A 16,410-nucleotide genomic window follows, 5' to 3' on the forward strand; every position below is an offset into this window, starting at 1 on the left:
GAAGAGGCGCGCAGGTTGGAATGTGACGCGCTCCGCATTTTTGTGTGATATTCTTTTATTAAAAGAGTGCTATCGTGTTCTATTAGTATCAAAAGTGTGGAATTAAACCTCAGTTGCAAATACGAGAAACCTTATGCAGAGACAAGGACCAGGAGATGCTGTGTTCTTCGAAAATATCTGCAGCCCCAAAGTGGCGGTTAAACAAGGAATGGGAGTAATGGTGGTAAGTTAATAAACACTATTTTACTTGGTCGAGTGGTTGTTTATTTTCTATGTATATCTCTCGCTATACACTTGACATATATGTAATTATTTTATCGTTTGTACATATTTGATAAGATAAATTGCACATATACAACTGGTAACCTGCACGGTTACATTTCGGATCATTTCCTTTATTGTAATTATAACAAATTGTCGCCGATTACAATTTTGGAATCGTCGTATAACAAAATTAAGCGATCGATGTTTTTCGGTTTTGAGAATTTGCTACAAAATTGTCATAGTAACGTTATAAAAATAATACAATATGCAAAATTGGTGATCTTAAAACGCGAATTAAATTAGTCGAAAATATATTGCGTAGGGTCGCTGTCTAACGGTAGATGATCACGTGATCGATTCAAATCGCGAGTACGCCATTACGTCCATACAAATTTGTTCGAAGCAAAATGAAATATAGCGCAAATTTATAAAAGCAATTACGAAATTTTTTAATAAATTTTTATTACGATTATAATTTATACGATCCTATATACGTTTAATCGTGATTCAAATGCGGTTTAATGGTTTGCACCTAAGCTATCAGAGAAAGATTTTCAACCAAGATTTTCAAAAATTATTGAGCGTTCTCCTGAAATGTGTATGTGTGTACGTATACATGGCAGCTATGGAATATTGTTGGAAAGCTCTTCTACATGACGGTTATTCTAAAACCATCCTTCTACTTGGTACACCATGAGCTTTCGTGTGACATCATTGTTTCTAACACTGTAACGATTGTGTATACAGTGCACAAGTTAGAACCATCGAGACATTTCCTAAACACTATATCATGTCATCAGGGCTCGTCACCCTGCATTATGCTATTCACATTAATGTACAGTACAGAATTTAACCATCGATAAATATTTCTATATTTCTATACACGTATCATCAACAACAATTTCGTGTCGGTTTTCAAAAATATTCCCTTCCCGCGGGTCAATTTGTGCTTCGATGAGGGACATTGTACGTTTCCGGTGGAACAAACATTTCTAATTAAAATTTCAAATTCATTTTGTTTTTTTATCTAATAATTTATCGTTCCAATAAAAATTTCTGCAAAAAGATCGCGTTCGTTGGGAAAGATTGAATTATTGGTCAGCGTTTCCGGGACAATTACAAGCTTTCGAACGCTCATGATTTGGCGCCATCGTCACGGCCAACGAGTTCCGGTCCGTGTTCCACCATTCTCCCGATCTATCGTAGAGAAGCGTGCGCACTGAATTATTGCGCAATTCAGGTCGTCAGGCAATTGGAATTGAAGCAAGAATTTCGTTGAGATTGTTGACGAACGTAGTCCTGCACGTTGAATTTCGTGTCATCTGGGTCGCTGCTCTTTCTTGCCTTCAGTTCCCTGAAATTATACGACAAAACTCTTATTCTCTTTCCGTCTCAAAATATTCAATGATCTAGTCACAAGATTCAGACTATCATTATGCTATCAAAGTTAATCTAATTAAACAATTCTTTATGACTCTCTCGTAGCAATGACGCACTGAAAAGTTGATAAATGTTGGTCAAAGATTGTCTTACCTGGCAACAGCTAAGAAGGCCAATTCAACGTTCAGGCCGGTTTTAGCAGAAGTTTCCATAAAGGGGACTTTGTACTCTTGCGCCAATCGCTCACCGTCTTCCCTCTTCACGACTCGTTCTGTTCCGCAGTCGGATTTGTTACCTAAAAACGTTCATTTCAATTTGTTATGTTCTGGTCAAGTGAACACTTCTTAGATGAACATCTTTTTCTGAGACATAGTAACCTAGTATTAAGTTGCTAGTCGTCATGTCTGAAAGTCTGTTGTTGACTTGTGATTCATTTCGAGCAGTGTTGCTCAACTTCTTCCAAATCTTTTGTCATATCTCTAGCGTTTTATCTGGAGCTTATAGATTTGTTATATTGCCACAGTGATGTATGGACAATTTTTATGGCTGGAAAGTTATTGGGTTGGACTAAATTTTTATTTCTTTCATGGCAAAGGAGTATGACTGTGCATTTGTGATACAACGAGTAGTAAATTTAATATATAGCGATTCTAATATGTGGCAATATGATGTGTTAGGTATTGAATAAACGGCGATATAATGCATGGGAAATCTAATGTATGGCAATATAACGCGTAGCGGTACGCCGAGTTAGAAATCTAGCAAATGGCGATATAATGCATGGGAAATCTAATATATGGCAATATAACGTGTAGCGGTACGTCGAGTTAGAAATCTAGCAAATGGCGATATAGTGCATGGGAAATCTAATATATGGCAATATAACGTGTAGCGGTACGTCGAGTTAGAAATCTAGCAAATGGCGATATAAAGTATGGGAAATCTAATATATGGCAATATAACGTGTAGCGGTACGGCGAGTTAGAAATCCAACAAATGGCGATATAATGCATGGGAAATTTAAGATGTGAGAATATAATGCGCGGCAATATAACGCATTAAGAATCTAACAAATGGCGATATAACGCGAGGAAAACCTAATATGTGACGATATAACGCGAGGAAAATCTAATATGTGACGGTACATAATAGAATTTAATGCGCAGTAAATCTAACACGTTGCGAATTAACACGTGGCGATATATCGCGAGGCAAATTTAACGCATGGAAAATCTGACATGGCGATACAACTCGTGGCAATATAATGCATGACAAACTTAACGAACGTCGAATTTAATGCATAACAAATCTAACGTGTTAGCGTATGAAACACGGTGATTTAACGAGTGGTGATATATCGTATGGCTAACACACAGCGATTTAACGATGCGATCTATTCCTTAGAATCTAATCTGTAATACTCGTCAATTTGATGCATAACGTGAAAATTGCAATAAATAACGTGAAATATAACTAACATGAAAATGGCAATATAACGAGAGTCTACAGTATCTAATTTTATCAAATGAAAACATTGAGAGTCTTTACCCGATTGTTGGTTAACGAGTTAAAACACTTACAATTAGCTCTTCCTAGAACGTTCTCCTCGACTTTCTACGAAAGCAAGAAACCTAATCGAAACTGCAAGAACCAGTTGCCGTTGTGTACATCGATCACAAGCAACTTTCTCAGAAGTGACAAAGAAAACCTCTCGCAGGTTTTCCATCGATTTCTTCGAGAATCGTTAGGGTTATCCATGGATGCAAAACTCAGATCATAATATGTACTCACCTAACAGCATGATGACCACGTCCTCCTTCGCGTGTTCTCGTATTTCGCTCAGCCAAGCTCTGATGTTGTCGTAGCTCGTCTTGTTCGTCACGTCGTAAAGCAATAAAAGAGCTGCAAGCAATAATGATCGTTTTGAAGCGTTGTGCAATCGTCCGTGATCCTGGTAATTGGTAGACGCGGAAACAAAAGAACTTACGTCGCGTTTGTTACGCGTCCGTAGAATGTCGTTTGTTCGTGTTTTTACGTTCAAGCGGAGAGATTACTCGCGTGCCTATCCCGTCGTTAATTGAGGAATTTAAATGGTAAGCGATGCTAGTTAGAACCGAAGACTTTTAGAAGACGAAAGGAACGTATGTTTATTCATTCAGATTATCGAAATGATAGAACGTCCTTGAGATTATTTCGAACTTTATGTTTGTGGATGACAAATGTCAGGGCAGAAGAAATGTGATATTAAATTGGAATGTCGTCGGTGATCTCAGGGTTGATATAAATGAAAAGCGCGGATGTCGTCACTCATTAGCCACCATTACTGCTCTTCACTGATCTTTAAATAATTACCTTGAGCATCCCTGTAATAGGCGTGTGTCACGCTACGAAATCTTTCTTGACCAGCAGTGTCCCATATTTGGAGCTTGATCGATGTGTCGTCGACCACGACCACTTTATTCTGAAAGACAAGATATCATATTTTTATTAATTTTACTAATTAATTTGACGATATTTGTTCAATGTCCACTTAAAGTCTAAACACCGTAAGAAGATCGCAGAGGAAATAATCTTTAATCTTCTATAAGAAATTTTGCAAGAGTTAAATTCTTCTTATCAGAGTTATAATTTGTCCCAACTGTATGAAACACTAATTTAGTAAGTGTTTTAGCAAGCTCTGTTAAATGAATGCATGTTAATATTTATATGTCTATTATTGAAATGCAGAATTCAACACTTATAATATTTCTTAACAAAGATATGTTTCCTTTGAACCTTCCACATGCGAGCAATGCATTCTATGATGATGTATGACATTAGCCATATAAAATGGGGATACAGTGTCTCACCCTAAAATCAATGCCAACGGTAGTTATATAGTTGCCAGACAGGAATCGTCCATCTCTGAATCGCGTTAGAAGACACGTCTTCCCGACGCCACTGTCTCCAAGTAGCATCACCTGAGACGCGTGAAAATCCTCTGTGAAAATAGCTAGGAAAACGCGGAATGACATTGGACGCTTTCGCGTTGATAAATTGAACTCGCCCGAGGCATCGAACGTACTCGCGTTCAAACTTCATCTAATTTACAAGCAATGAAGAAAACAAAGTTAAAACTAGCTGTTAATACCAGTAGCTTTTAATAGTTTCTTCAATAAGAACCAGTTGATTCCAGATCGAAATGTATCACGCAACGAGTCCGTGTCCAAACGTATTGACATAATTATCATAAACTCGATAGCTGAGAAGTAAACGTGTAATTAAACGAGGTTTTAACGATATCGTAATTTCAACTGCTTGATGTAAGATTCTGACTAACGTCAGGTGAACTGTATTTGCATTGGCGTAACTAAGTGGGGATTAGAGTGGTCTTCGGCATTTGTATCGTATGTGAATTGGTCTTTATTTGGATAGCAATTTTGGAAATGGGTATGGAATATATTTGGTGGGGGATAAAATTTAATATTCGTATAGAAATTATGGGTGAAATTGCAATTACTGCTGTGTTGGTACACGCGGAGTTACCGGGTGCAGAATTACCACGCGTGGAGTTATCTGTGCAGAGAATTACCACGCGTTGAATTACCTACGCGCCAAACTACCACGCGTGGAATTATCTACGCATCGAATTATCACGCGTGGAATTATCTACGCATCGAATTACCACGCGTGGAATTATCTACGCATCGAATTACCACGCGTCGAATTATCTACGCATCGAATTACCACGCGTGGAATTATCTACGCATCGAATTACCACGCGTGGAATTACCGCGCGCAGAATTACCACGCGTGGAATTATCACGCGTAGAATTACCACGCGCCGAATTACTACGCATCGAATTACCACGCGTGGAATTATCTACGCATCGAATTACCACGCGTGGAATTATCTACGCATCGAATTACCACGCGTGGAATTACCGCGCGCAGAATTACCACGCGTGGAATTATCACGCGTAGAATTACCACGCGCCGAATTACTACGCATCGAATTACCACGCGTGGAATTATCTACGCATCGAATTACCACGCGTGGAATTATCTACGCATCGAATTACCACGCGTGGAATTACCGCGCGCAGAATTACCACGCGTGGAATTATCTACGCATCGAATTACCACGCGTGGAATTATCTACGCATCGAATTACCACGCGTGGAATTATCTACGCATCGAATTACCACGCGTGGAATTATCTACGCATCGAATTACCACGCGTGGAATTGTCTACGCATCGAATTACCACGCGTGGAATTACCGCGCGCAGAATTACCACGCGTGGAATTATCACGCGTAGAATTACCACGCGCCGAATTACTACGCATCGAATTACCACGCGTGGAATTATCACGCATCGAATTACCTATGCGTCGAATTACCTACGCGCCAAACTACCACGCGTGGAATTATCTACTCATCGAATTACCACGCACCGAATTACCACGCGCCGAATTACCACGTGTTGAATTACTATATGTAGTACTACCATACGTTGTATCGCTACGCGTTGAGTCGCCATGTGTGGAATTACTACACGCATCGTCACCGTAGCATTCTCTAATCACTTAATATACCGCTAAATTTAGTTACGCCAATGCATATTTCCTCATTTCAACATCTGGTAAAACGCCCGTTTGATATCGACTACAAATAATCACTTTCCGTTCGAAATTACCTGATTGAAATATTCACGACTGAAACATTTCGAAGGTAAAACAGCAACGAGAAGTGCGAGATCAGCGATTTCCGTTAGATATAAAACGTTAGATATCCATAGACTGAGATTGCGGTAAAATTAATGTTATGTCTTAGACTTCCTTTTGACAAGAAATTAGTTGATTAATGTAATCATTTAAGTTGGCAACACCAGATAAAACCTGATTCTTCAATTAAGAATGTTCGTTCGGTTATAACTGTGTGCTAAAGTAAAGTAATTATGTTTTTGTTTTATGACATCACAAGCTTAATGCAATGAAAGATTCATATATCGGTTCTGAGAATATATGCTGTATGTTTGCAAACGGAACGACCGTGATTCGCTCGTGAAATCGAATGGTTCTTCAATTAACTAATTATTAACAAGGCAGAAGCAATCTTCGGAAAGAGGATTCAATCTATCAAATTAACCTTTTGCGGTTTACCCAGCTTTTGCAATGAAATATTTTGTGGAATATGAAGTGCTCTAGCAGCAATTAATTCATTACTACTAAATGTCTAAATATCTGAAAGACCGATCGCAAGACTGCCCCCCTTAACTAGCACACGTTTCCTAAAGCAGCAATGACCTATCGACTGCTGGGTATCCTACACAGCTATCTATGTTCTAATTCTAACCGCAAAAGGTAAAAGCGTATTTCCTATTTCCCTGTTATCGATCGTCGCAAGTTCGATCGTGGTGCGGGCATCGATGTATCAGGAGAGAGGGCAGGACCTTGAAAAGGAGCTCGCCGTGTTCGGGTGGGGCCTGTTGTCCCGTCGAGTCGAAGCTGTCCCGCGAGGACTGCCGCCTGGTAGGTCCCATCGACTCCTGGGGCTTGTTAAAAGCGGAGCCTGTCGTTTGGGCCTGGGAGGGGGCAGTTGGGGCAGGTCCCCTAGCCCCACCAGAGGAACGGGCCCCTGTCGACCAATCGGAAGCCGTTGTCCCGGTTCCACGTTGGCCGTGCCTGCTGCCGCGCTTCGTCACGCCACGCAGCTTCTCCTCCACGCTGCTCATGGGCCCCTGCTACCGGGAGCACCAATTTGCTCTTCTTCTTCTCGGCCACTCCTCGTCGCGCTCGTCGTCCTCGACGTTGTCCCGCTCCTTCTGTTTCTCCCGACGATCGACCGGGACGCCTTTTTCTCGGGGTCAATCAACTCATCGACCAGCGGCGGAGAGGGACGCGGTACGCCTCGCCGTTTCACTTTGCGCCTCTTCTGCCTTCCGCTTCGCCCGCTTCTTCGACTCGAGCCAACAAGCCAGTGAAAGTACCACTCCACGATCGCTGCCTTTCAGCCTGCCTCGATTTCGAACCGATGCGGTTTAACGATCACCTAGATCACATCCACTCCTTCAATTCGGGGATCACGCACTTTCTGGGAAAGCCCTATCTTTTTACGATCTTTTTACGATCAAGGGACAAGTAGATTTCATGGCCGCAACATCGAACCCTTTCATACATTATTTGTGTGACTTCAAGAAGCTTGAATTGCAAAATCAAAGATCATGCTGGTGGACAGAAAATTATACAAAAGATCAAATCTTCGTTTGTTAAGTGTATCATGTACTTATGTATGTGATAGGTACTTATGAAGATTTATGAAACTTATCTATAAGATCCACATAATTAAAATGTACCAAAGCTGATTCATTGTCAAGTGCTGTTATCTAAAATGTACCATGAAATGTGCTGTTATGTAGAGCATGTTTATAGGAGAAGAGCCTTGCAGGACAAACAGCCATATGTTAAAGCATATGCGTACACCTTGCATAGCCAATTAGTTCAATCATTAAACTGTTTAATCTATACTTGACAAGTCGAAAAAGTATGCAGTAAATTCAAATACGTCCATGTAATACTTGCAAAAGTGTGTCAAAATTACCTACGTCGAATTACCTACGCGCCAAACTACCACGCGTGGAATTATCTACGCATCGAATTACCACGCGTGGAATTATCTACGCGCCAAACTACCACGCGTGGAATTATCTACGCATCGAATTACCACGCGTGGAATTATCTACGCATGGAATTACCACGCTTGGAATTATCTACGCATCGAATTACCACGCGTGGAATTATCTACGCATCGAATTACCACGCGTGGAATTATCTACGCATCGAATTACCACGCGTGGAATTATCTACGCATGGAATTACCACGCGTGGAATTATCTACGCATCGAATTACCATGCGTGGAATTATCTACGCATCGAATTACCACGCGTGGAATTACCGCGCGTAGAATTACCACGCGTGGAATTATCACACGTAGAATTACCACGCGCCGAATTACTACGCGTCAAATTATCACGCGTCGAATTACCTACGCATCGAATTACCACGCGTGGAATTATCTACGCATCGAATTACCACGCGTGGAATTATCTACGCATCGAATTACCACGCGTGGAATTACCGCGCGTAGAATTACCACGCGTGGAATTATCACGCGTAGAATTACCACGCGCCGAATTACTACGCGTCAAATTATCACTATGTTTCCTCTATACAGCTAAACTATTGTTCACTCGTTACAATGTCAGAGAACAAAGGAAGCATAAATGAGAATTTTGTCTATACTTGACAAGTCGAAAAAGTATGCAGTACATTCAAATGCGTCCATGTAATACTTGCAAAAGTGTGTCAAAGTTAACTCAAACTACATGAATTGTACTCTAACAAATTGAACCTAGCTCAATGCTGTTTTTTGGCTAACTCTATAATATATGATACATACGACATCTATAACATATAAGACATCTATAAATTCTACATATGTAATCAAGAAGTTCAACACCGTCCAGATCAGCCATAAAATGTCTGACAGACCGATACAAAAATTCAGACACTTGAACGACAGACACTTAACATTTCGAACCGGCGCTAAAACGTTTATGGATTATTCAAACTAACAGTATATCTTGACTATCGATTTCACGGAATGGTAGAAATCCTGGTATTTGTGCAATGAAAACATTTTGGCCAAATACAGCGGGTCGGGTACCGTCGTCGACCATTTATCGGATTACACTGCAGATCATCCTGTTCGAGTAACCCAAACGTTTCACCGTAGTTGATCGAACAAATATTTGTAACGCTGTCGAAACTTTCGAAGAAGCTGTTCGATCTACATCTCTCGTTCACAGTTTCCAATCTTCATCCTTCTCGAAACTTTTCACAATGCACCTTCATCGGAGGAGCTAAACATCAAACACCGGCTATCGAAGTATTTCGTGCGTGCAAGACTACCTGCTAAAACTTTCAGAACCTGTCGAAACTTTTTCTTCTTGCAATTTTCCTGATGTACGAAAGTAACATTCTTCTGGGCTACCTTTCGGCTTTTGTTTTGATAACGATTCAGAGTTGCGAGATCGTTTTTCATTTATTTTTGGTCGCGTTTGGAGTTTCAAGATTTTGTGTCGTTTGGAGTTTTGGGATTATGGGATTTGGAGGATTTGGAGGGTTTCGAGGTTTCGGATTTTGGGGCTGTGAAATTTTTGAGGTGTTTGGAACTTTTGAAGTTCGGAATTTTGGGATTGTGGGATTTCGGGGTGTTTGAGCTTCCAGAGTTTCGAATTTCTGGACTTTTGAGGTTTCGGCTTCTGGAATTTTGGGATTGTGGGATTTCAGGGTGTTTGAGCTTCCAAAGTTTCGAATTTTGGACTTTTGAGATTTGGGTCTTGGAATTTTGGGACTTTTGAGGTTTCGGCTTTTGGAATTTTGGGATTGTGGGATTTCAGGGTGTTTGAGCTTCCAGAGTTTCGAATTTTGGACTTTTGAGATTTGGGGCTTGGAATTTTTGGATTTTTGAGATTTCGGCTTTTGGAATTTCGGTATTCTGAGTTTTTGGGGATTTGGGACTTTCAGACTGTGAGATTACGGGTTTTTCTGAGCTTTGAAGTTTGGAATTTTGGGATTGTGGGATTTCAGGGTCTTCAAGCTTTCAAACCTTTGAATTTTGGGATTTTTGCGATTTAGAGAATTTAGTGCTTTCGAACTTTCGGTCTTTGGGACTTTAGAAATGATGAACTTTTGGATTTGAAGGATTTGGAACTTAGAAACTTGGAGACTTCAGATCTTTGCAATCCTGGAACTTTGAGGCTACTCATCTCTACTCTGATCTTTGGGATTATTGATCCCAGGACTTTCAAATATTGGAATCTTACAATTTTAGGCCCATCTAACTTCAAAAAAGAATGCCTCCTAAAAAGTAATAAATTTTGTTCCTACCAAAAATAACCATCACAAATGTATTTTACTCCACAAGAGTCATATTAGTCCACCATGAAACGTTGAAAGCTCGCAGTTTCCCCATCGCCATGTTCCCTAGGGAAGGCACCGGATTATCCGGTGTACAGGTAGAAGATTATAGGTCAAATATAATTCGCGAGGACTTCAAAGCTCCGAGTTGTTATTACTCGACTTGTTACGTGGTGGATTGTATAACTATCCGACACCTGTGTTGATTTGACGCGCACATCGTACTCGGTTACATAAACAACGAGCATGCTTTAATTAATCCGCGAAATACCCTCGTTCCTTTAACGATCCTCGCGACTGTTTGGTCAGGTAAATTCGTCAACATGGACATAATTATTGGATGCTGCTTTGTTGTGACAAACAGCAATCAAGAAACTACTTGCGTTCGTGCTGCATATTCTGTGAGATCTCTAATCACGATAACTATGGCTCGATTAAACAAAATGCTTTGTATTTCGACTGTGAAATGCATTGGTTTGAAGAGTGGCTGCTTTGTTTATGGATCAGCAATGGAATTTTTTAGATAATATTATGTACATAATATTAGTAGTCATTGCTAGCACTAATAATTATTATTAAATCAGAAGCAACAGTAAAATTAATATTTTTCTAAAATTTCAATCAGCGTAACAAATCTAAGAAAATATAAAAATAAACTTCAAGATTTAAGCTGAAGAATGTCACATAAATTATAATTAAAATCGCGGATATAAAAATTGCGGATCTCTGACGATTTTATAAATCGTATATTTTTCGATATAGAAGCAAATAAAATATGTAACTTCCGCTTAATGAGACGACCGCTCGTTAAGAGAATCGACCGCGTTATTACGAGCTTGGAGACCGCGAAAGGCGCGCGTGTGTTCGTCGGTCGATCGCAAAAATCGACGTTTCCGTTCGAGCAAATTAAACCCGGAGCAATTACGAACTTGTCATGACAACCTGATTGCCATGTCAAGGCGCATGCTAACGAGTTGTTTTGTACGACCGGTTGAAAGGACCGAGTAGCCGCTTTTGTTTCGAATGTACATATTTTACAAAACAACGGCCACCGCAAATTATGAGGTAACCGGTACACGCGTCGCCGAACAAAGCGCTGTTAACATTTTCCGAGGGAAATACAGAAGCGAGCTCGGGTGATTAACGGTACGTCAATTATATGCTTCTTACGTCCGAAACTTGCTGAACAAAGAAACTTCGCTGACTGATCAGATTAAATTTTGCTCGAAACTTGTATGGAAGTCGCAAGCTTCTTTTCTCTTTAAATCCTGTTCATATTTGGACCGACTTTGATTCGTTAGAAGACTTTTGTATTAGACTTTTGTAGATTATACGTTTGTACTTCATCATTGATGTAACGTTTAACAAGGTTATAAGCAATTCAGAATTTAACAATGGAGACTTAGTGAACGTGACTGACTGCAGGTTCAGTTGAAAGAATTATTCACTGGAATAATTAGATGAAAGGTACTTTTGAAGGTTTATAATGTCCAGGCAATGATGCGGACACAGTATGGCAGATAGACAATGATGTAGTCAAGGTGATACTAGTTACAAAGATGCAGTTAGAGGAATACATGAAATTGAAGGATAAAATATCTCTGTTCTTAATAACTCATCTTAAGGTTTTGAAGGTTTGAAGCTACATAATGTTCAGACAATGAAGTAGACCCAATATAGTACTCAGACAATGAGTTAGTCAAGATGATATTAGTTACAATGATGCAGTCAGATTAAAACATCAAATTGAAGGATAAAATATCTCTGTTCTTAATAACTCATTTTAAGGTTTTAAAGGTATGAAGCTACATAATGTTCAAACAATGATGTGGACACAATATAGTACTCAGACAATAAGATAGTCAAGGTGATATTAGTTGCAAAGATGCAGTTAGATGAATACATGAAATTGAAGGATAAAATATCTCTGTTCTTAATAACTCATCTTAAGGTTTTGAAGGTTTGAAGCTACATAATGTTCAGACAATGAAGTAAACACAATATAGTACTCAGACAATGAGATAGTCAAGGTGATACTAGTTACAATGATGCTGCCAGATTAAAACATCAAATTGGAAGATAAAGTACCTCTGTTCTTAATAACTCATCTTAAGGTTTTGAAGGTATGAAGCTACATAATGTTCAGACAATGAAGTAAACACATCATACTACTCAGACAATGATATAATCACAGTAACCTTATTTACAAAGTTGCAATCAAATTAATACATGAAACTAAAGCATAAAGTACTTCCTTTCTTACTAACCCATCTCACAATACATCAAAAAATCAGCTTTCGCCCAAACTGAAACCTACTGTCCCTATTAGGTAATCAGTTCCAAATGTCGCAACAGGTAAAGTCGTTCTTTTTGGTATCAGAACCGTAACGCAAAAGGAGTGGCACGAGATTTGGAGTCAAGTTCGATGAAATCCGGATTAGCCAGGTTGCTGAGATTCCTGGGGCGATTTCGTTAAAAAAAAACCGAATCCTGGCGCAGAGACGAGGTTGGCCGGTCCAGCCTACCGCTTTGGGCCCACCCACGCCGTACCTGGCGTCAAAAAAGCCCTCGGGCTTCCACAGGAACAGGTCTCGCCGGTAGAGTCTACCCGACTGGTGGCGCCCTTCACAATTCACTGCACCAAACTATACCTCTTCTACCGCTCCGACTACCTTTTCACTGCTTGAAAATTATTCGACACGTTTCGTTTTCAAATTTTTCTGCTGTGGTTTTGTTTTTTGGGAAACAAGCTTTTTGCTGTGATTTCAATTTTTGTAGGACAATTTTTTTGTTGTGATTATTTTTTTTTAATTGAACGCTTAAGGGCACATGAACCTTCTTAGGTTATTAGTGACCATATTTGATTTGAGACAGTGTCGTAAACCTATTGGTGTTCTTTTGTTGATTCTTTTCAAGATTGATTGTGTGGATTGATAAAATTGTTGGTCCTCATATAATCTCTTGTATAGATGTCTTATACAATGTCTCATACGATGTCTGATACAATGTCTTATACAGATGTCTGATACAGTGTCTCATACAATGTCTAATAGAATGTCTAGTACAATGTCATATAACGTTTCATATAATGTCTCAATGTCTCATATAATATCTCGTATAGTAATGTCTCATCAACAATATCTCACTTTCGAGTCAAACATGAATCGCAACCATGGATGAGAACCGTAAATATGGGACAAAATGAACGACATGCTTCATACTGAACATTATCACCAAATATTATCACATATGTTTTCAAAAAACCTCAGAACGAGATCCATAAAAGCACGACCGAAATAATTTCCTTCGTTATATTCACGTATCGTTGTATTTCATGTAATAAGGTAGGAAGTAATTAACGTGCGGCAAATATAAAAAATTCGTGAACTAAAAAGATGAACTTTGTCATTACGTCTTTGAATAAAATTTTCGCAATCTTTATTAGTGAAAAATTCTTTGAAAATGTTGCTGTCGTATCGCAGAAATACGTACAATCGACTAGATATGAAATGGCAATAAATCGTGGAAAGTTAACGATCAGATGCATATCAAAGGTATTTCGAGTAAAAAATGAACGCTTTTAAGTGCATTATCTTGCACGAAGCACAGGTGACCCGTTCTCGTTGCATCACCGCGTCACACGCCAGTGACTTCCTTCTTTCGTGTCGGTTACTTCGAAGCAGTCCTATTTCCATGTCAGTGACTATCGTTTCAGCCTCTTCCTCTTTCTCCCTTCTGGAAAAGCTTTATTTTCACTCTGTCCTCGCGACGAGCACCCTTCGCGAATTTACCCTCCTCTTCGGTGAAAAGATATCGAATTTCCACGAAAATCTTTCGTCTTTCAACCAATAAATTTCGAACGTGTCTTTGTGGAAAACGTTCATCAATTAACGGTGCTTTCTCGTGACATGCAGTTCGAAGCTATTACTTTTTATCGGGGTTGTATATTAAATTTAGTCAATTTGATTATTAAATAACGATTCTGTACCGAATATGAATATATCTGTATCGTTAAATGCGCCAACGTTGAAATAACAAATTCTCAAGCGTGAAAATCGCAAGCGTTCAATTACTCGCTCGACAATTCAATTTATAGTAATTATCGTACAAAACTTTCTCTTTCGAAAGTTAATATTAAAGCCGAGTTCTCTAAATGGTCCCGTAAGCGAGCAATTTTCATCCAACTTCCGACACGCGATTCCCCATGATCGTTAACATCCGGTCACCGCGATATCATCGTCAACAGCGTCGCGTGCGAATTCCATCGCAAACGCAACAAATTGATTAATTGCAAACTCGCCTAAGGAACAAACCGTCCGTGAGATTCGTTCCGATGCTTTTCAACGTGGCTCACGTGCTAAATGTCACGGCCATCCGTATGCATTTCCGTTGGATTAATTAATTACGTATACGCGAATTAACGATCGATCAAACTGACGAACGATTAATTATTAATCTCGCGTATGGATCGTGCCGGTATGTATTCGGTGTCTGTTTATGCCACAGGTGTTAACTTTCCTCTTCGATCTTGACTTCCACTTTTGTCTCTTGCAATAGGAACAAATTGTCGTTTCAGAAAAACAGATCAATTTTATTCTTCACTTATCGTTTTTATTCTTTTATTTTCAGGATTTCATTTCTAATCAGAGGTGATAGAGTTTTAGATTTTCTTTCGTAATATTAATTGTAAATATGTGTTTGTACTATGATATGTAGGTTCTCAGTGTTCCTAGATCATAATATCACGAGACATTCCTAGATTACAACATCCCTAGATCTCAATACGTACGTAAATTCTAATATCGCTAGATCTCAATATCCCCAAATCCCAATATCCCTAGATCCCAAAATTTCTAGATCCCAATCTCCCTATACCCAAATCTCCCTAGATCCAAGTCTCCCTAGATCCCAATCTCTCTAGATCCCGAAATCCCTAGATCCAAATCTCTCTAGATCCCAATTCCCCAGATCCCCAATTTCCCAAATCCCAATATCCCTAGATCCCAAAATTTCTAGATCCCAATCTCACTAGATCCGAAAATCCCTAGATTCCAATCTCCCTAGATCCCAATCTCCCTAGATTTCAATCTCCCTAGATCCCAATCTCTCTAGATCCCAAAATCCCTAGATCCAAATCTCTCTAGATCTCAATCCCCCAGATCCCAAATTTCCTAAATCCCAATATCCCTAGATCTCAAAATTTCTAGATCCCAATCTCTCTAGATCCCAATCTCCCTAGATCCCAAATCTCCCTAGATCCCAATCTCCCTAGATCTCAATCTCCCTAGATCCCAATCTCCCTAGATCCAAATCTTCCTAGATCCCAATCTCCCCAGACTCCAAATTTCCCAAATCCCAATATCCCTAGATTCCAATAGCCCCAGGACCCGATATCCCTATATTGCAACAAACATTCTTAATGAGAAACATCCCTAGGACCGAATTAGTTCCCCTAATAGTCAGCAAATAATCCTAGACTCGAATAAAAATCCTAAAAACACGAAATATCTCTAAATTCCAAAATCTCTAAGTTTCCGGACCCGTGTTTTCGTGGTTAAGTAGTTTGGTACGTGATAATAAGGTTCGAGATTTGTAAAGAAACGATTGGTCAAAGGTTTTAACCGAAGCGTACAGAACGATATGATTTTCTATCCAACGCGCGTAAGAAAGCAAGCTGCACGTGCAGCCGGACGTCTTTATGTAATCGGGACAAAAACCTCTAGCGCAGGTGAGAGAAGGACGTTCAACTCGGCCGATTTTGGTTACCAATCCTCTCGAGCAGCACACGTGATTTGCACGCGT

At 39.6% G+C, this 16,410-nt stretch overlaps 2 protein-coding genes across 8 annotated transcripts in view; one reads left to right on the top strand and one right to left on the bottom strand.

Annotated features, from left to right (window-relative positions):
- Positions 1-4: 4 nt before the first annotated feature.
- Positions 5-16,410, top strand: part of LOC100877232 (polycomb group protein Pc) — a 305,270-nt gene continuing 288,864 nt past the window's right edge. Inside the window, exon 1 of one of the 2 annotated variants that reach the window (XM_076530605.1) lies at positions 5-223. In XM_076530605.1, coding sequence (XP_076386720.1) covers positions 134-223 — 90 coding nt within the window. In that variant the 5' untranslated portion in view covers positions 5-133. The remainder of the gene's footprint in view (positions 224-16,410) is intronic. The other variant, XM_076530604.1, reaches the window with a different exon arrangement.
- Positions 242-16,410, bottom strand: part of LOC100875045 (RAS oncogene family member Rab26) — a 132,999-nt gene continuing 116,830 nt past the window's right edge. For 4 of the 6 annotated variants that reach the window (XM_076530618.1, XM_076530616.1, XM_012286901.2 and 1 more), the window contains exons 2-7: positions 7,079-7,677; positions 4,494-4,604; positions 3,997-4,105; positions 3,436-3,546; positions 1,798-1,939; positions 242-1,618 (exon numbers count right to left, since the gene is read on the bottom strand). In XM_076530618.1, coding sequence (XP_076386733.1) covers positions 1,501-1,618; positions 1,798-1,939; positions 3,436-3,546; positions 3,997-4,105; positions 4,494-4,604; positions 7,079-7,360 — 873 coding nt within the window. In that variant the 5' untranslated portion in view covers positions 7,361-7,677 and the 3' untranslated portion in view covers positions 242-1,500. The remainder of the gene's footprint in view (positions 1,619-1,797; positions 1,940-3,435; positions 3,547-3,996; positions 4,106-4,493; positions 4,605-7,078; positions 7,678-16,410) is intronic. The other 2 variants (XM_003703937.3, XM_076530615.1) reach the window with 1 other exon arrangement.

Source organism: Megachile rotundata, chromosome 4, assembly GCF_050947335.1.
Source record: "Megachile rotundata isolate GNS110a chromosome 4, iyMegRotu1, whole genome shotgun sequence".
NCBI lineage: Eukaryota > Metazoa > Arthropoda > Insecta > Hymenoptera > Megachilidae > Megachile > Megachile rotundata.